This window comes from Podarcis vaucheri, assembly GCF_965113315.1.
Source record: "Podarcis vaucheri genome assembly, chromosome: 4".
NCBI classification, from domain to species: domain Eukaryota; kingdom Metazoa; phylum Chordata; class Lepidosauria; order Squamata; family Lacertidae; genus Podarcis; species Podarcis vaucheri.
This window is the reverse complement of record NC_138762.1, coordinates 15,631,701-15,652,779: the sequence shown is the minus strand read 5'-3', so window position 1 is coordinate 15,652,779 and position 21,079 is coordinate 15,631,701. Positions and strand designations below refer to the sequence as shown.

Below are 21,079 nucleotides of genomic sequence, written 5' to 3'. Positions count from 1 at the left end.
AGTCACAAACGACTCTGCGGTGGCGACGTTAGTCTGCAGTTTTTCCGGGTCAACATGACTAAGCCGCTTCTGGTGAAACCAGAGCAGAGCACGGTAACGCTCTTTACCTTCCCGCCGGAGCGGTACCTATTTATCTACTTGCACTTTGGCGTGCTTTCGAACTGCTAGGTTGGCAGAAGCTGGGACAGAGCAATGGGAGCTCACCCCATTGTGGGGATTTGAACTGCCGGCCTTCTGATCAGCAAGCCCAAGAGGCATAGTGGTTTAGACCACAGCGCCACTCGCGTCCCTGCTGTGCAGTAGAGCACAGCATGTACTCATTCACAAATTCTGGTGCTCCATCATAGCTCGAGTGTTAAAACAAGTAATCAATATACCAGACAACAGGATTCCCAAGCAGAGGAAGTTTATAGAACGTCTCCAAGATGTTACAGGTCAAAAAGGGCCTCAGATGTACAGCTAACTTTGTCATTTCAACATGAGTTTCTGAAGTGACTTGTCAGCACCAGGGGCTAACACTCATGAATAATAGTTCCTGAGCCACAACCTGCCTTAGAGGGACGAATATCTTGCTGTGCAAAGTGTTAAGACAGGGCACATGCTGGGCTGCTTGCATTAACATAATGCAACAGATACGTTTCTTGCTTACAAAGCTACACTGAGAAATATTAGGTTTACGAACAAGATGAGGGCGACTTGGAATACAGATTGTACAGATCCTGTTGAGAAAATGTAAAGTGGGCAGATGTGGGACAACAGACTTGCTATAAGGTTCAAAAGATTTATGTTTTATATATTTCACAATCATAACAGATTCAATTTGTAAAATTACGCTACCTTTTACATTCCCCCAAAGGCCAAAACAGGTTTATGTGTGCAATATTTATAAAAGGAAGACGTCACCATCCCTATACTGGTTGTTTTTCATGCATATAGATTGAGTCCAATGATTTATACATATTTTAGGAAAGTGGAAAATTCCATCCTGTCCTAGCTGCCAGTGATTTATCATAAGCCCTTGGTAAACAATAAATATTACCAATTGCATCCAATTTGGGTGACAAAGCTTTTTTTGTTCCAATACACATATGTCATGCAATCCCTCTGAACTAATCAGAAACAGAACAAGACTTAACCTATTTCACATTTCTTGACGTTACCCCTGCCTCCTGTCTAGACAGATGGCTAATTAGAACGGAATCATTTCTTACGGAGGATACACGTAATATGATACAGAACTAGTTGGTGCAATATTTACTTTTGGAGTATAGTCAAAGTGAACCAAAGACCTATAATCAATTGGATAGGAACAGTTAAAAGTTCAGGCATATACTATAAAGGTGATATTTCCATTTTTAAAATTGAGCATTTTTCCTAGAAAGTGCATTGGTTATGTAAAGGAAGGCAAGGAATAACGGGCTTTGAAGACTGACTTTTTTATTTTCTTACATAAGTTATATCCTCTACCTTAGACATAAATTTTGCTGCCAACTAATAATAACTAACATAAAGCATACAAACTAAAGAAGTAAATTAAAACAACAACTGAAAGCGGAAACAATCCATTCAAATAAACAGTAAAATTAAACTGCTCTATTTTATTTTTTAAAAACCACTTAATTTAGCAGCTTTTTAAAGCCTGGGAAAACAGATATTTTTGTCTAATGTCTACATAATAGTAATGAGGCCCCAAGACAGGCTTCTTTAAGAAGGGCAATACAAAAGCAAGGAGCCACAACAGAAAAGGCCCTCTCTCTAGTTGCCAGCCACAACACTTCACACAGAAGGAGAACCCAGAAAAAGTTTTTAGATTACAGCCTCAGTGGACCGGCAGACTGATATGGAAGGCGGCCCAAAAGCACCTGTATGTTGTCAGGATTGAGCTTCAATTTATTGACTCTCATCCAGTTTGACATTGCTCCCAAACACCAATTTCAGTGTCACCTGAAAGACAAACCTGGAAATGTCATCAGCATATTGGTGACATATTTGTCTACATCCTGCAAAGGTTTTAAATTTAGTAGACATTTTGATACAACTGAAAGTACATCACAAGCCACTGATGAAGGCAATTTTCATAGGACAGAAGAACGGCTTTAAGGGTAGCTTAAGCAAAGCTTGATCCACCCTTATAACTTTTTGACTAAGCTTTGGGACAACCTTTGAGGAAAGTGCAAAACAAATTAAATGCAAGTTGCAAGATTGTGCCAGCAGAGACTCCTAGTCACCCAAACCCTTAGTATGCAGCTAGCTTCTGGTTGTGATTCGAAGACCCGCCACCCACATAGGATTAAAAATAAGACACAAAGACACATTATTTTAGGTTAATGGGCAAAATTAGGCCACAACTTTTATTGGTTTGCAGCATGTGAGTGGTATTGGCTTAGACACTGGATGAAACAGCAATACAAGACTCCACCCGCTCAGCCAGGAGTCATATCAGGGTTAACAACCAATGTGAAGAGCTTGTTGATGCAAATACAACTGGAAGCTCCCCCATGACGTCACCGGGGTCGTACCATGGCCCTAGCCACCAGCAGGGCATTGGACAGGAACCATGACCGCCGGATTCCTTTAATGGAATACTCAAAAGAGGAGGGGTAGATGATGGCCCATACCCAATCCTCCAACACATATTCCAATGCCTAACCGCCAACACCAGAAAGCTGTGATGAATTGTTATGAGGTAGGCAAAATTGCTATGAGGTAGGTAGTGCCTAGCGTGCTCTGGTCCATGGGGTCACGAAGAGTCGGACACGACTAAACGACTAAACGACAACAAGGCGAAAAAAGCAAGAAGCTGGTGTCAATTTGCCAAATGGATAAAAAAAAGTCCTACCAAGGCGCCTTGGGCAACCAAGGTAACCAACCAAAGTCCATAGCAAGGTCAATACGCAAATGAAGCTGACCTAAGAGGGAGGGAGGGCGGGAGATCCGAAGAAAGCAGGAACAGACTGGGAGCTGAGTGCTGCCGCGGCTGTTTAATTGCAGCTAGCCCCGCCCACCAGCCAGCCCTATTGGTCGGCTGGAAGGCTTGGCCATGGCAGCAGAAGCAATCAGGAGCAGAGAGCCGAACACGCCTCCCTGCCACTGCGGGAAGCTGCTCCCGTTCACAACCCCTCCCCTCTGGGAGGAGGAGAAACCTTATCATAAAGTTTCGCCAAGCCTGGAACAAAAATGAGGAATAGCCTTTCAATTCCCCCTTTCACTTAAAAAGCCATGATATGATGGATTCGTGGAAAGTAAGAGTTTTGGTCTGGCAACAGTAAGAGTGGCCCTGCCAAAATCAGCCTGCTGAAATGAATATATTGTTATTTAAAGTTCCCTAGCATTACTTGTCACAAGCTCAGAGAGAGAGCGGGGAGAGCATGGCTGATAAGAGCTTGCTCCCATTCCAACTATGAGAAAGAGAAGGGGGAAGAAGACATCACAACACAGCTTAAGGCAGCAGAACCCAAGGAACGTAATGTTCAGTGAAAGGGCTGTGCTATTCATAAAACACCACAAGTCTGCTCTGATTACCTTCAACACAAACACACACACAAATTGTCCAGAGATGCAGTATCAAAGAAGAGCAACTTTGAGAATCAGGACATCTCAATAAAGATTCCGACTCCAGAACATGCTTTTTTGCCTCTGAATTATCCAATATTGAAGACAACCATGGTTATACCTATTGCACACACACCAGGCACTCATTGCCAAACCAAAAATAAACTTAAAGGCATGGCCAAAAGCTTTAAAGCAGAAAGTCTATGCTACTCCCTACAAAATGGTGGTGTCACTGCAATGCAAAGACAAATCCTTATTAGATTCCAGAGGCTGCAGTCTCTGAGGCTGGCGCCCATGGAGCTAGTAATTCAGGAATGAATGAATCCCTCAGTGTGCTTTGCAGCAATTAAAAAATGTATATTTCATAAACTGGCACTCCTGTCGCTTCATTTGTGCTAATTGACCACAATGCAAAGCATTATCCCGATATACCAAACTACAAGTTTTAACAGCCTTATAAACAGGGCACCAGGACAGAATTCTTTGTGTGATTAGGGGCAAAAAAGGGAGCAGATTAATTTGTCACTAGCTAAAAAAGAGCAGGGCTGGAAACAATCCAACACTTCTCAGTAAGTGTTGTTTTACTAGCACAGTGCTGTTGTTAAGTAGACTGTAAATGAACTTCTAGCCTGCCTAGATGAATACTGGGAAACAATCACATCACTGTTTTTATAAAATGTTTAAGGTGTTTCAGTACTACCCCCATCTCTCTCTAACACGGTTTCCTACACCAGCTTCCTTCAGCGACAGACTTTTATTTGGGCTATAAATCACTTAAAATTCAACTTGGTACCCAGACACATAGCTGAAACTCTACTGGCAAAATGCGGTCTTATAGTAGTCTAAGTCACAGCTCCAACAACCTGTATGTCCCTACCACCTACCAATAATTCTGGAGCAAAAATAAATTTCCACCAGTACTTGAATCCTAGCTATATTTAGGAGGCATTTTCAAACACAAAAATGTCCATTCTGGAAAACAGCATATTCTGAACATAAAGACTCCTCCTTTAAGAGGACTGACCCTGGTTTTTTTAACTTAAAAAATAGTTGCTGTTTATTAAGATTTATACCCCACTACTCAATAATTTAGCAGGGCAACTTACAACAACATATTTAAGAGAGAGAAATACATAAACGTAAGTTGAAAATATCAAATCTATTAAAGTACAATTGTTATCATTAAATAGATAAATTGAAGCTTAAAAGCCTAAAAAATACAAAACTGCCTAGCAAAAGTAATTAGAGTGGATAATAGGTAAGTCTCTTAGAGGAGTGTGTTGCAAAGCTGGGATGCCACCTTTCTCTGAGATTGGGAGAACTCAGAGACGGGCTGATAATCTAAATACAGGCAGACACCTTTGGAAACAGGATCATCTGGGCCCAAGCTATAAAGGGCTTTAAAAATTAAAGACCACTGTGAATTGGGCTAAGAAACTTTAGACCTGAAACCAAATGAATTGGTGTAGGATGCTTATAACCAGTCTCAATTAGCAGGTGAGCAGTCATTTTCTAAATGAAGTAATAATAATAATAATAATAATAATAATAATAATAATAATAATAATAATTTATTATTTATACCCCGCCCATCTGGCTGGGCCTCCCCAGCCACTCTGGGCGGCTTCCATAAAAACCAAAAATACAGTAAAATATCACACGTTAAAAACTTCCCTGAACAGGGCTGCCTTAAGATGTCTCCTGAATGTCAGGTAGTTGTTTATCGCTTTGACATCTGCTGGAAGTGCGTTCCACAGGGCGGGCGCCACTACCGAGAAGGCCCTCTGCCTGGTTCCCTGTAGCTTTGCTTCTCGCAATGAGGGAACCGCCAGAAGGCCCTCGGCGCTGGACCTCAGCGTCCGGGCAGAATGATGGCTCCTTCAGGTATACTGGACCGAGGCCGTTTAGGGCTTTAAAGGTCAGCACCAACACTTTGAATTGTGCTCGGAAACGTACTGGGAGCCAATGTAGGTCTTTCAAGACCGGTGTTATATGGTCTCAGCGGCCGCCCCCAGTCACCAGTCTAGCTGCCGCATTCTGGATTAGTTGTAGTTTCCGAGTCACCTTCAAAGGTAGCCCCACGTAGAGTGCATTGCAGTAGTCCAAGTGGGAGATAACCAGAACATGCACCACTCTGGCGAGACAGTCCACGGGCAGGTAGGGTCTCAGCCTATGTACCAAAAGTACAGTTTCAGAACCATCTCCAAACAAGTAACTTAGAGATTACCAAAGCATGGATGTGTCAGCCTTCTCTGTCTAGGTGGGAACCCAAATGGAACGCAATCTAAGTTGGCAAAAAGGCTGTTCTACTTTTGCTATTAAAATGCATTTATATAATTCGGGAGTAAAACCCATCTTGAAGAAAAGGCAGCATGAGGAACATTTTAATACTCATATGTGGATTGAAGTATTTCTCAATCTTTATTCAAGGCTGCAATGAAAAGGCTGTGTAAGAACAAAGAACTAATAGAAAGTCAATCACAATGAAAATTAGGAAGACTAGTAAAAAGGAATTCAAATAGGTAGGTAGCCATGTTGATCTGACGCAGTCAAAATAAATTAAAAAAAATAAAAATTGTCCAGTAGCACCTTAAAGCTTATAGCCAGAACACACAAAAGCTTATACCCAGAACAAACTTAATTAGTCTCTAAGGTGCTACTAGACTTTTTTTTTTATTTAGTAAAAAGGAAGGTGCAATCATTTCTTTATCCCAACTGATAATGCTGCAAATACAAAAGTCTACAAAGCTGTCTTTGGATACTAACCCCTTTCTCCAGGATACCTCATTCTGATTCGAAATGACTATATCACATTAAGTTTAAATACCCTTTGGGTATTTGGGTGGAATCCAAATTTTAATTTTTAAAAAATCTGTTTAAGTTATCCTCTTATTATTACTTAGTTATTTTGTTATTGGTGAATACTTAAGGTTACATACAGGATGTGTGCCTTACTTGAGTACAGTGGTACCTCAGGTTACAAACACTTCAGGTTACAGACTCCGCTAACCCGGAGGTAGTACCTCGGGTTAAGAACTTTATCTCAGGATGAGAACAGAAATCGCGCGCCAGCAGCACAGCAGCAGCAGGAGGCCCCATCAGCTAAAGTGGTACCTCAGGTTAAGAACGGACCTCCAGAACGAATTAAGTTCTTAACCTGAGTTACCATTGTATTTAGCCCCTTCGCAAGCATTTAATCAGTCTTGGCATCTTTGCGACCCTGCAGCACTTATTAGTTGTAAAACCTTAGCAATAGGATAAATAATAGGATATGATAAATAAATAACTACTGCAGATCAGTAAGTACAAGTGTTTTGTTGTCAAATTGCTGCCTGGTGAACCAACTAGTAGGATTACCACTACCAAAATCTTTAAAGACAGGCATTAATGGTTGACAACTTCATCCCCATTCAGGCAGCTCAAATTAAATATGGCCAGGAATACCAGTCAAAACAATTTCAGTTTTCAAATATCTGGAACCAATTAGCTGAGGGGGAAAGTTTCCAAAGGGCCACCCATTAATAAACACAAAATAATTTGCGTCTGCTGTCTTGTTTGTGATAATTTTTTTATTGCTACCTCAGTTTCAGATGTCACAGTAATTACTTCCACATTCTGATTAAAACACGAATTGAAGCCACATGTTAAAAGCCTCTCTCTCTCTCTCTCTCTCTCTCTCTCTCTCTCTCTCTCGTCAAAAACAGAAGGAATAAGCTCGGTTTTTAAAGTTATTGAAACACTGACAGCTAAAAAGAGTGCTGCCTCATTTCTGAACAACAACTGGACTCCTAAGTTTCACTGCCCTGAAGCAATAAAGCATTGTAATAGCTCCTAATTGAATCCCTTCAAAAGAAAATTAGTTAACCCTTCGATGAAAAAGTAACTAGGCTCTCTCAAAGATTTACAGTAATTAGAAGATTAAGAGCTATATTAAAGGCAGGCAGTACCACTGTGACAGAGAAACGAACAAATTCCCTCTTCCATTATGTATTTATTTTGATTTACAATCTCTCATCCCAAAAATTTAGGATGGCATCATATAAACCCAGTTTTAGTTAGGAATGCAGAAACAAAACATCTAACTACCGGTATATAGTTTTAGATACACAGCTCTCTTTTCATCATTAGCTTTCTTTTCATGTTGTTGTTGTTTAGTCGTTTAGTTGTGTCCGACGCTTCGTGACCCCATGGACCACAATACGCCAGGCCCTCCTGTCTTCCACTGCCTCCTGCAATTTGGTTAGACTCATGTTTGTAGCTTCAAGAACACTGTCCAACCATCTCGTCCTCTGTCGTCCCCTTCTCCTTGTGCCCTCCATCTTTCCCAACATTAGGGTCTTTTCCAGGGTCTTCTCTTCTCATGAGGTGGCCAAAGTACTGGAGCCTCAGCTTCACGATCTGTCCTTCCAGTGAGCACTCAGGGCTGATTTCCTTAAGAATGGATATTTTTGATCTTCTTGCAGTCCATGGGATCTCATGGGATTCTTTTCATACATACACATAAAGACACATGCAAAAGCACAAGTCTCTCTGTGCAAGAGTGAGAGGTAGCTAGGCACAAACACACACAAATGCTTATATAAATTAATGTACCGTATACTGCAAGAGGAGAAGCCAGTCCCAAACATTTTAGGCACACTTTTATCAGATGGCTTTCCTCTCTTTCCCACAGGAAAGCTAATCTTTCAAATTGTGACAACTGGAAAGGAGTCATTCCCAGAATGACTATGGTAGTTATATGATAGTCTCCCCACTCCCTAAAAAGTTCTACTTCCAGCCTGCTTTTATTTATTTAATAATTTTATTTTTGTTTTAAAGTATCCCATTTTTTAGGGCAATGTGCTCCCCCAAAGGGGGGCATACAAATCATAACAGAATATAAACACAGTAATTTATAACAGAGTGGGAAGCCTATGGCTTTTCAGATATTGTTGGACTACTATTTCCATCATCTCCAATCTTTGACCATGCTGGTTGGGGCTGACAGGAACTGGAGTCCAACACCTGGAGAACTGATTTCCCACCCATGGTTTAAAAACATCAGTCAGCCCCCTTAAAATAGGCTGCAAAGGCACAACTAAGCAGCAGAGAGAGAGAACAGCAATAAGGCAACGCTAATGCAAAATAAATAAATAAAATAAAATTAGAAGCTGTGGGGCTTCCTGGGTAATTGCGTTCCAAAGGTATGGGGCCACCACTATAGAGACCCCGTCTCTAGTATCCATCTACCTGTCTCTTAATGACAGGCCAGAAAGGAGGGCCTGCAAGGCTAACCGTAAAGCTTGGGCAGGCATAGGTAGCCATTCAGGTAGCATAGTCCCCAACTATTTTATTAACATTCCCTCCTTTAAAAAAATTAATGAAGTACTTATATATTTAAGTAATGAGAAGCATAGTATTTATTTATTTAATGTGTTTGTATCCAGTGTTTCTTCCAAGGAGCTGTAAAATGGGATATAGTAGGCTAAGAGAGATGCTCATTGACCAAGTTCATGGCTATGAAAAGATTTGAAATGGGATCTCCCCCATCCTAGATCAACACTTTGACCACTGTACCACTCTGTGCCTTAGTGACCCTATTCACCTTGCATATGTGGAACAGGAGCCACAGAGGCAACGCCCATTCCCATTCCATAAAGGCGATATTAGAATCCAGGTCCTTCCCTCCTTCTAGGAACCCATCCTTAGCCTGCCATGAAACATTCCCTTCCTGTGTGCTTCCTCAGAACAGCTGGCCTCTTTGTAGACTGGGTAGCAAGTTGGTACAATGTTTGCCCTGAAATTTGATGGGTCGGACTAAGGCTTTGTTAGTTATAACATGCCTGTTTTAGGTTTCCAGTTTGATAGAACTGCAGCCAGCTTTCATGGTCGAATAGGTTATCAGGATGAAACAGAAATACAGTGGTACCTCGGGTTAAGAACTTAATTTGTTCCGGAGGTCCGTTCTTAACCTGAAACTGTTCTTAACCTGAAGCACCACTTTAGCTAATGGGGCCTCCCGCCGCTGCCGCCGCACAATTTCTGTTCTCATCCTGAAGCAAAGTTCTTAACCCGAGTTACCATTTCTGGGTTAGCGGAGTCTGTAACCTGAAGCGTATGTAACCTGAAGCGTATGTAACCTGAAGCATATGTAACCCAAGGTACCACTGTATTGAATAGGACAAAAGAACTGTATAGACTGTGGTGCCGATCTGCACTTTGCACCCCGTACCAAAAGCTGTTCTATAAGCAAGCAGCCGCAGCTTCTGAACAGTTTTAGCGCAGAAATTTGGAAACGCTTGTAGTGAAGTTAGCAAGGGGGGGGGGTCACGTGTTCATCACAAGTAAAATTTACTAAAAACTTTCACTGGGGCACTGACATCAAAAACACACTGAACGCCAAACAGTTTTCAACAGCTGACAATAATTTTATCTGGCAATTCTGACCAGAACACTTTTACTTACAAGACTCCGTGACAGGGATCCAAGCATTAGTAATGCAGAATGGCAATAACTTGTTCACCAATCTTATTTAAGTCATTTCATGACGGGAGCCAAAACTGGGGAAATATTTTCCAAAGTTTAAAAGGTGAAGCAACCTCAAAGTGAAAACTTCTTGACTATTCTATTATTTTAAGTTTATGGGGAACGTTTAATGCATTTGGTCTCTCACTCAATTACGTTTTCCAAGAATATTTGGTGCGAGGGGAAGAGAATCCCTTTGCTGCACATGTAAGCATTACACATTTTCTCAACAAGTTGACTCGCTTTACATCAAGGATTAAAAACTGAATACTCTTAAGAAGTCTATGAAATGTAGACTCTCTTATGCAGTCATCCTACATGCAATACCATTACTCCTCTCCTGTGAGGTGATTTTGAGACGGGGTGGTCAAATACCTTCTCAAATACTTAAATCCATGTGATGCAAAGGTCACTGCAAAGATGCAAGTCAGCCAGCAACTTTGAAATAGCTCAGATAGCTTCTGAACATAAGCAAACGGAGTTCTGAACTGGCCTCTTAACTTTTCAAGTAATTCTCTTCCCTAACTTACCTAGCTGCCCAGCATACTTTGCATGTCTAAGATTTAGCCCTTCCAGGGAACAAAGTTAGTTTGAACAGATTGGGCAAGACGAAAAGATCCATCTATATGACAGGTAGTTCCAGGTACAGTGGTACTTCTGGTTACGTACTTAATTCGTTCCAGAGGTCCATTCTTAACCTGAAACTGTACTTAACCTGAAGCACCATGGGGCCTCCTGCTGCCGCTGTGCCGCCACTGCACAATTTCTGTTCTCATCCTGAAGCAAAGTTCTTAACCCGAGGTACTATTTCTGAGTTAGCAGAGTCTGTAACCTGAAGCGTATGTAACCCGAGGTACCACTGTACAGTGGAACCTCAGGATGCAAACAAGATCCGTTCTGGAGCCCTGTTCGCATCCCGAACGGAACACAAGACGTTTCGCCACTTCCGCGCATGCGCGTGATGTCATTAGCGTCTTCACATGCGCGAGTGGCGAAACCCGGAAGTAACGCGCTCCGTCACTTCCGGGTTGCCGCGGAGCACAACCTGAACACGCTCAACCTGAAGCACATTCAACCCGAGGTATGACTGTATAGCTATTTTGACATTTTTTTTCTATTTAAATCATTAATTTTCTCTCAACAGGTTTTTTTCGGTTTTTTGGTTGGTTGGTTGGTTTTTGCCCCTTAACGAATCAACTTGGGGAATTTTCTTTTCCTTTGGCTTTTAGCGACACCAATCCTGTCTGCAAAGTGACCTGCCTTCCATCAAGATTGACGTTTACAAGCTTTCCTAGAGTGTACCTTCCTCCACTTTCTTCCATTAATCAAGACATAAGGAGCATATCACAGAGACAAGATTCCACCTCCCCCATATGCCAACTCAGGGGCTCTGTTTGTTATCTGCCTTGGTTCAAGCACACTCAAGTTCCATTTAAAACGTTCCCTCTGCCATTTCTACCAAGCACCTAGCTGCCCATTTCCCAAACCTCTGACAACTTTCTCCTGAATTAAAGTTAAAATTACATTTCCCTCTTGAACCCAAAAGGTGCATACATCTAAGAATTGCAATGATTTATTTATTCCATCATTCTGAGAAGTTACTTGCCACCCTTTAATTAAATTATTTTCAGAGTGACTTGCGGGTAAAGTAATAAAATACAAAGCAAAATGTATATTATAACAGAGAATTAACTATCTGAAGTTCCACTTCTATGTTTGCATGAATTTAGGAGAGTAGATAGAAGCAAGAAAGCACAGACCAGCAACTTGTGCAGCCCTGCAATGTGAAGTCTCCTTTAACAGCCAGGCAATTTTGCTTGTTTCTGTATCAGAATTGCATGCTCCAACCAGATCTAATAAAGTGATATGGAAGAATCAACTGCACTGCACAGAAGCTAATTAGAACAAAATAAGCTCAGAGCAGTGATCATGCAGACATAGCAGGCAGCCTCTTCTGTGGGTGAAAATGATTGGCTGAAGGAATTTTTAATTCATTTATTTCTGGCAGCTTACTAAAACATCGCAACACACATTCTGGGAATTACTGCTTTAGCCTGCAAATCTCTGATTGTGTCCAGGGAATATGGTAACTGTGAAAAACCTGTAGTGTTGTAAGTACAGTGCTACTACCTTGGTTCTCGAACTTAATCTATTCTGGGCGTCCATTCAACTCCCGGAACCGTTCGAAAACCAAAGTGCAGCTTCCGATTGGCTGCAGGAGCTTCCTGCACTCAATCGGAAGCTGCGTCGGACATTCAGCTTCCAAAAAACGTTTGAAAACCAGAACACTCACTTCCAGATTTGCAGCGTTTGGGAGCCAATTTGTTTGACAACTGAGCCATTCAGGAACCAAGGTACCACTGTACTATTTTTCACCCCAGGTCCTTTTATCCGTCTGGTTCTCCTTTAAGTGCTGGAGGTAAATAGGATGGGAGCTTTGAGTCATTCTATTCAATGCATCAAAATACACCTGTACATAACGCTCCTGGCAGCAACTCCCTTCTGAAGGATCCTTGTGCTGGAGATGGTCAGTACAAAGACTCTCTCCCCGCACATCCTTTCTGCCACTATGACACTTTTATAACAGAAAAATGGAATACCAGAATAAGACTAGGGTGCAATTTGGAAGTTTCTGCCTTGTCTGCATTAAGCTCCAGTTTATTTGCCCCAGCCCAGCCCAGCCCTATCAGCATCCATTTAGAATTTTGACTCTGAATGCAATTATTATGTAACTGCAAATGCAACTCAAATTAGATCTTCTCAATATGCATGTTCATTGTTAGCACATTGGAGTTTAATTCTGAGCAATTATAGCTGCATATGCTATGCTGTGGTGACAGGCTCAAGCTCAGCCATGAAGCAGAAGAAATGTGCCAATCCTGTCATCATTTGTCACTGAGCTATGCAACCTGCTAAGGTCCTAGTCTCCTATTTGGATTAGCTGTGTGTATGTGTACATACTGTATATATCTGTTTTGTTGAATTACCAATCTCCCATATGCTACTACAAAGGCAACATTTATCTCCCCTGATCAATAAACAAACAAACTCTCTCCAGTAGCCTGGATGGCACAAACCAAAGAAAGTCACATGCTTCAAGCAGTCAAAGACGTAAGTATTCTGTATACAGCAAAATACTGAAGTGGGCCCTTTGAGTTTGCTCTTTTTAAGAATGTTTTTTTAGAATGGGAGCTTTGAGTCATGACGGTGGGGAGAGCATGTGTACAACTTCAACAGGACTTTGTTTTATTGCTATTTTGTTAATGTTATTAATATTGTTTTATAGATACGAATGCTGTAATACTTTGTGAATCCTATAATATGATTTTTGATGTAACTGTGATGTTTAGCTTATTTGTTAGTTGCTTTGTTAATAGTGTTACATAGATGGCAATTGTTTAATTTGTGATTGTTTTACTGATGATTTGTTAAGTATTCTATACGATTTATCCTGTATTTGTGATGTTCCATTATGTTATTTTTATCTTTTGTTTGTAAGCCGCTTTGGGATTTATTTGAATAAAAAGCAGCATAGAAATAGAATAATAAAAAGTCACTTATTGTTGTTTTATTATTTAGTAAATGTCTATGTTGCCCTTCATCCGAAGATCACAGGGCTGTTTGGTTGATCAGGGTGTAGGTGACTGGTTCTGGATGGAGTTTTGCACATAGGTCAGGAGCAGAGCACAGAAGTGCTCCTAGATTCAGCACTGTCCTAGAAGCAGGTTAGAGCTGCTCTGATCCATTTGTAACAGACAAGGCTGCTGCAGCACCATTGTCAACAAACAATTTGGTAGGGTGGACAATGCAGACGTGAAGTTCTTTACTGCTCGCATAAGTCACTGTTTGAGAGTGCTGATATTACATGTCAGCCAAATCCCTTACATGATTTTTTTTCCCCTAGTCCTTCTGCAACACAGCTCCAGTTTGTACACTGTAGAAAAATATAAATGAACACGTCAGCATTCCCATATCAAGCTTCTAAAGCATTTCTTGGGAGAGTTGTAAAAGGCCACGAAGAGATGCTTTCTCTGGTTCCTGCCAGAATTTCTGGGCTGAAGTGACAGATGAGATTTCCTGGGGCTAACATGCCATGGCCAATTAGCCATGTCAATCCACAAGTATGCCAGCTGCCAGGATCTAATATTATTAGTGCATGATTTTAAAAAGTGAAGACATCAGCAATGTTAAGAGTTCACATAACTCCTAATTTTAAAACTTGCCTCAAAAAGATTTATTGAGGTGGCAGCAACGGCGACCTTAGGTTTCGGCTTTTAAGAAGTCAATATGAGTACTCTCCATTTCCTTTAACCTGATTATATAATGCACTGTTAATCAAATTAGCTTATATTACAAGCCTTAAAAAATCTGAATTATCATGTATCTTTTGCTTATGTTTCATATAACTTTCTTATTTTCAGGGTATCAATTTATAGCAGTATTGTCTTTGCTATAGCTCAAACTGCTTATTCCACAAAATATGAGATGCCTAATATATACACGGCTAAGCAATGAGGGCATCCATTTCAAAGGGCAGAAATGCATTTTTGCAAAGTGTACTGAGCACTCTCAAGCTAACACAAAACATGCTTGTTCTGTGATTGCTTTAAAACATGTGCATTTCATTTTAAAGCAAGAATCTCAGTATTGTTGAAAGTTCGACTAACTTCCTTGCAAAGTCACCAAAACAAACTGAAGTCACAGAGAGCAGAGATTGTTTTTCCCACCAGTTGCTTACACAAAGTGTAGCTCTAGTCTAGAACAAACAGAGAAGGCTGACATACCAATAGCAAATCCCTTTGAGCCTACACAAAGCCTACCTACCACTTTCAGGAAAGGGGGGGCAGATTTATTGTTAAGACACCAAGTAAGTCCTGGAAGTTCCTAAATTCTCAAAAGTCTGCTACATAGCAACTCAGTGTGGCTGCCCCTGTTCTGTGGAATGGCATTCCTGCTGAGATACAAGATGAGCCTCTTATCTGCACTTTCTGGAAACGACTGAAGACATTTTTGTTCCGATGGGCTTTCCCAGCTGGATAAATGGGTCTTTCTCCTAAGTGTCCAATTGTTAGAGTTTTTAAATCTTCTTGTTAAAGTATTTGCTGTTTTTGTATTTTTAACCTTTTTAAATTATCTTGCATGCAAATCGCCTTGAGAAACTGATTTAGAAGGCAATTAATCAATGGTAATAAAGTCAGATAAAAAGCATTTTATCCTTTTCTTTGCTTACATCATTTCTAAGGCTGTTTTATCATTCATGAAACTGTTCATTAAAATGGACTACAATTTCACTGAAATATCCTGCATATCACTTGGAACATCTTTAGTAGTCTCCTCCAGTGCAAAACAAACTCCTACGTGGTTATTATATCGAGACATAATTATAGAGCAGATATACACTTAATGAACCACGCTCTCAAAGCTACACAGATCACTGTTTCCTGGAACCTAATGGCGAAACACCCCTTCAAGTGCCAACTATGATATACGCGAGAGCCTTCTCCATACTCATACTCGGTAACACCTTACTGTTAGTAATAAAAATCTGGTTTCTTTGAAAGCTGTTCTGCAGCTGTTAGGATTATTTCTGCATTGACTCTTTTCTTGAAATCTTGTAGCAAATTTTTATGTTTTATGTAGTTGTGGCTGTGGATTTGCAATCAGATCTTAAAGTGAGCTATTTTTAAAAAAATGTTTTGGATACCTTAGGTGGCAGATAATAATGTATTTAAGTTTTAAAATAAAGGAAGTTCTGAAGAACATTAGTAGTCACACTGTCTTCAAAAAAAATCAACAGATAATTTCACCAGCCAAAGCAGGACTCATTACCTAAGTTCAACCAATCCTCAAACAGCATGTTACCTATTTCTAAACTATTTTCTAAAAAGCAGAATTTGAGGATATACGAAGAAAGTCTTTTGAAAACAAAAATATTCTTCTACCCTGCTGATTTGAATTGAGTAGCAATAATGAGTGTAATTCCAGTTCACTACCATAAATCTTTTTTCCTCTTCGTCCCATAATGATATGAGTGTTCTCCAACAGCAATTACTCACAAGCGGGGTGGGGAGGATACTCGTCTGCAACATTTTATGGTCTTCATACAGCTCAAAGGGAAACAATGCATCAGTTTATTAGCATTATAGCACAAGGGTTTCAGCATGCTCCACTTTTTCCTTTCTTCTACGTATGTATGTAGCATGTAATAATGATAATAAATTTATTATTCAGAGTCAGTCCATCTGGCTGGGTTTCAACAGCATATCTAAAAACATAATAAAAACATCAAGCATTAAAAACCTCCCGGTACAGGGCTGCCTTCAGATGTCTTCTAAAAGTTGTGTAGTTCTTGATCTCCTTGACATCTGAAGGGAGGGCTGTTCCACAGGGAGGGTGCCACTACCGAGAAGGCCCTCTGCCTGGTTCCCTGTTAACTTTGCTTCTCGCAGTTAGGGAGGCCCTTGGAGGAGGACCTCAGTGTCCGGGCTGAACGATGGGGGTGGAGATGCTCCTTCAGGTATACTTTGCTGAGGCCTTTTGGGGCTTTAAAAGTCAGCACCAACACTTTGAATTATGCTAGGAAACATACTGGGAGCCAGTGAAGATCCTTTAGAACCTGTGTTATATGTTCCTGGAAGCCACTCCCAGTCACCAGTCCAGCTGCCGCATTCTGGATTTGTTGTGGTTTCCAAGTCACCTTCAAATGTGGCTTTTCTGCTTTATTTCTTTCAAAATGAGTTGTATTTCCACACAATGATACTAAAACATTGTGGGCACTCTTTACATCAGGTGTATTCAGACCTAGGAGCAAGCCATGGTTTAGTCTTTTGTGCATGAGCATCAACAATCCTTGGGTTCACAAACCCCTTCTTCCCCACTTATGCCTCACCTTGTATAGTACAGCCTTCTAACTTCCCTCATCCATGACTATTAGCCAGGAATCATCATTGGGGATGATGAAGTTGTAATCCAAAAACATCAGAGATTCAAGTTGGGGAGGACTGCTATGGCTAATTCTATATTTGTCCAACAACCTATAGCTTGGCAAACTGCAATTTGCTTAGGTAAACTGCAATTTGCTGTGTTGTAACACAAGCTTTGTTTTTCTCAGAACCCATAAGTCATTTTAGAAACTGGGTCATGAAAGGAGCAGGCAGATAATGTACAGAAGCCTGAGTCTCGCTGTTGCTCATGTATGTATTTGGCATTGTATTTGAATGTGGTTCTTGTCTACGGTAATTTATATAGCAGACTTCTTCAAAATTTAAATAACCCATTGACCTTGTTTGGACATAATGCTAAACCACAATTTAGCATTATGAGAATGAGTCACAGGAAATGTAACTTTTTGGTTTTCCAGTTTTTCTTCCAGTGCTCAACAGAGGAGAGGGGATGCACTTGAGACCAAGGCCCACACAGATGTAGTACCAAACTATGGCACAGAGGTATGTTTGAACTAGGCCAATATCTTAGAAAAAGGAAAGGGGGGTGAGAGCAAGGAAAGCCACCACTGCTACTGTTTCAGTAACCTTAGTTCCCTACATGATTGCTACTCAGAAAACAATCTCTTTTAAATATTTTATCATTTTATTTTTACTTTATTCCTCTAAGTGGAAAGAAAACTTTGGTAAGTAACTGGTTTGAAGCTTGGGCAAAAAGCTGGAAGTTTCAAACAACAGCATTAGAGAAATAAGAACCAAAAAGGTAATACTGGGTTTCATAACTACCCATTTTTAATTGTACCTTTCCCTTTAGTTGTAAGTTCTCCAAGGACATACATTATTTTATAATTTTTTATTGCTTTCTTTGCAACTTATTGTTTTATATTTCATTGTTAACTACTCTTAAGAGTTTCACCTAAGAAGCAATATGTAAATTTAAGTTTAACAAACATATTGATTTGCATACCACTAATTATTCTACTCAGTATAGCAATCACCATGTGAAGCTTTCTGAATTACTCCCACTCCTGCCACTCATTTTTCCTTCTGTTTAAGTGTCTAGAATTTTACACAGCTTTATGCAATTTTTCTAGCTCCAAAGCACTTTATTCAAATGGAGAACATTTTGCCAACTTGTCATCTACTGTGCCTTTTACTTTCAAGGAATCTAAGAAGGATCTTATTTACAGTCCTCTCCTACCTTATTATCCAGAAATAACTGTAGTGATCACATTTCACTTTCACCCTCCAGCTGGAATCCTGGGGTTCGCTTTGATCCCAATATATCTTTAGAGGGATCGTCTTATATATACATATGTTACCAATACACCCCTTTTACCATCTTAGAAATGTCTTGCCTTCAACATGTGCAATCCAAAATAGATCTGGAAAGACTTGTGCATGTTTGTTGAGCCTCCAGGACCAGCTACTATCATTCTCGGTTCCTTGGTATTACAGAAATGTTGATTCATTGATTGCAACTGGTTCAGATTCTGTAGCCCACATTCTCAGCTACATAAGGTCTCATATTACTTTATGTGAATTCTTTTTTTTTTTTACACTAACTTCCAAAGAGATCAATTATTGTGTTATTAAACTTGCATGTCACAAATAAAAGCCTACGGTGCTGTACAACATCTGCATTCATCTGTCTGTGTTTGGGTACTGTTAAATTGAAATTTTCAGAACCACAATCTACCCAAGACTTCAAGATCACCCATGTCAGTTTAGCGGTGACAACCTCAATTTTAGTTCAGTATCCGGAAACCTGGTGCCTATCTTCACTTGACAATACCAGGGGTCAACAGGAAGTCCACATTAGCAATATAATTCCTTTGGACATATTTCTTCTTGTGACAATAGAGAGTAGTACTTAAAAATTAAGAATCAAATTTCTGATATATATATAAGCCAACCTTACATCACATTGTTTGTAATGCAGACATCAACCAACTATATGGAACAATAACAGATGAAAAATAATGTATACTGCTTGTGAAATCCTAAGCAATCTTCCCAATTTAATCTGTCATAGAGAGATAGTTGGAGATCTATAAAAGTCCTTTTTGCTAATCTTTTACCTTAAGGCAGTTCACTGAAGACTCCCCCTTGTGATATTAATTTGACCATGAATAGCCTACACACATCTAGAAGAATGTTAAATGACACAACCATGCAGAAGACAGCTCAATAAATTCTTTCCAATTCACAACTGCCTTATTAAATTTGTATTCCCATTGCTCTGATGCTAAAGCTGTTTTTATGTAAAATAATAGTCTACTTTGATAATTCTATTCTTGCGCTTGTATATATATTAATATATTTAGTACCTATCCTAATACTGGAATTAGTTATCCATACACCTCAAGGAAATCATTCTTTCTACTATCATAAATAATTTTAATTAAAATTAAAAATATGGTGGCTATTGCCACCACAGATCCACAAACACAGGAAACACAGCTTACCAAATATGTATTTCTAAACTTCCCATCATTTGGTTTAGAAACAATCTGGAAATATGATCAAATTATTCCTCTCTATAGACCTTCACAGCACAAGTTTGCTTTGCTTTATTAATAGGCAGCTGTGTTATTGTATTACTGGAGCAAGCATGGTATAATTTCCTTGATGAATCTGAGGGACTCCAGAGGAGCATATCAAGAAGGGAGCATCAAAAGAACACAGAAGAATGACACCCTTTGAATTGTGATTGTATTTATTTTCAAAGAAGCTCAATACAGAAAGCTGAGGATGGAAAGTAAAAAGTCACATTAAACACATTGTTCAGAGTAAGAACCCACTTGACATAAAATTTAATATTTCAATATGCAAGTACAATATGCAAGAGAATTTATCTGGAAGAAAAATAGCTTATCCATTTGCCTACAATATTAGAAGTAAAATAACATATTTTCCACTTCACCATCTAGCTAAGAACCTTCAGGATCTCTGAATTATGGTAGTTGGTGAAATCTAGGTGCCGACTGAGCCAGTAAATTATGTATCACATTTAAGGGAAACGAGACTTAATAACAGCTTCTAAAATGATTCCATTTTAATATGTAAATGAAATGTTAAGAGTTTTACTTACCAAATTCGCCATGTAAATTGTAAGCAGCCCTCTCCTAGAGACAGAAACCGAAACATAGAATTATTAAGCCATACTGAGCTTAACTGCTGATTTATTGCACAGACAAAAACCCAGAACTTCACTCTAAGTCTATGGTAAATTCTACCCCTGCCTGAAATCCCAGAGAGCCAGTCAGCATAGATAATGCTGAGAGTGATGAACCAATGGTCCAACTCATTGGCTTAGCACAAATGAGTCCTCCTAAGGGACCTCCTAAGGACCGAAGACTGGTCCTCCTAAGGGACCTCATTCCATCCTTTTTAGCTCAGTGCAGCATGATCCTTAACCATGATCTGCGGCCAATGTTTCTCCTTTGGAACCAGGTTCAGATGGCAGGCCAAGCCAAGCCAAGCCTTGCTTTAGCTGCCATCTTGCCCTGATTTAAAACCTGGGGAGGAAAAAGTGGGATGGCTTACAATGCCTTGTGAACCAAGCCAGTATAGGGCAACTTCCTATGTCCCTACACACTCAACAGCCAGAGGGCTGAAAACACCAGCTCTGCTTTAGAACTCATTCACACTACACTGGTGCCTCGCAAGACGAAAAGAATCCGTTCTGTGATTCTCTTCGTCTAGCGGTTTTTTCGTCTTGCGAAGCAAGCCCATTGAAGGATTAGCGGATTAGCGCTATTAGCGGCTTTTAGTGGCTTATCTGCTGATCGGATCAGCTGATAAGCGGCTTAGCGCCTTAGAAAAAGGGGGGGGAGGAAAAAAAACCAGCAGGAACTCGCAAGACATTGTCATCTTGCGAAGCAAGCCCATAGGAAATTCGTTTTGCGAAGCACCTCCAAAACGGAAAACTCTTTCGTCTAGCAAGTTTTCCGTCTTGCGAGGCATTCGTCTTGCGGGGCACCACTGTAGTGTTTTGCTTTGGTGTTTATCCCACATTAGTTGTTAGTTTGAAAGAGGTGATTTGTCATTACGTTTGCATTTCTAATGGCTCCTTGTTC

General features: G+C 40.1%; 1 protein-coding gene across 1 annotated transcript in view; it reads right to left on the bottom strand.

Moving 5' to 3' along the window:
- Positions 1–21,079, bottom strand: part of TMEM135 (transmembrane protein 135) — a 169,280-nt gene that overhangs the window by 114,247 nt on the left and 33,954 nt on the right. The window contains exon 4 of the mRNA XM_082219420.1: positions 20,092–20,125. Coding sequence (XP_082075546.1) covers positions 20,092–20,125 — 34 coding nt within the window. The remainder of the gene's footprint in view (positions 1–20,091; positions 20,126–21,079) is intronic.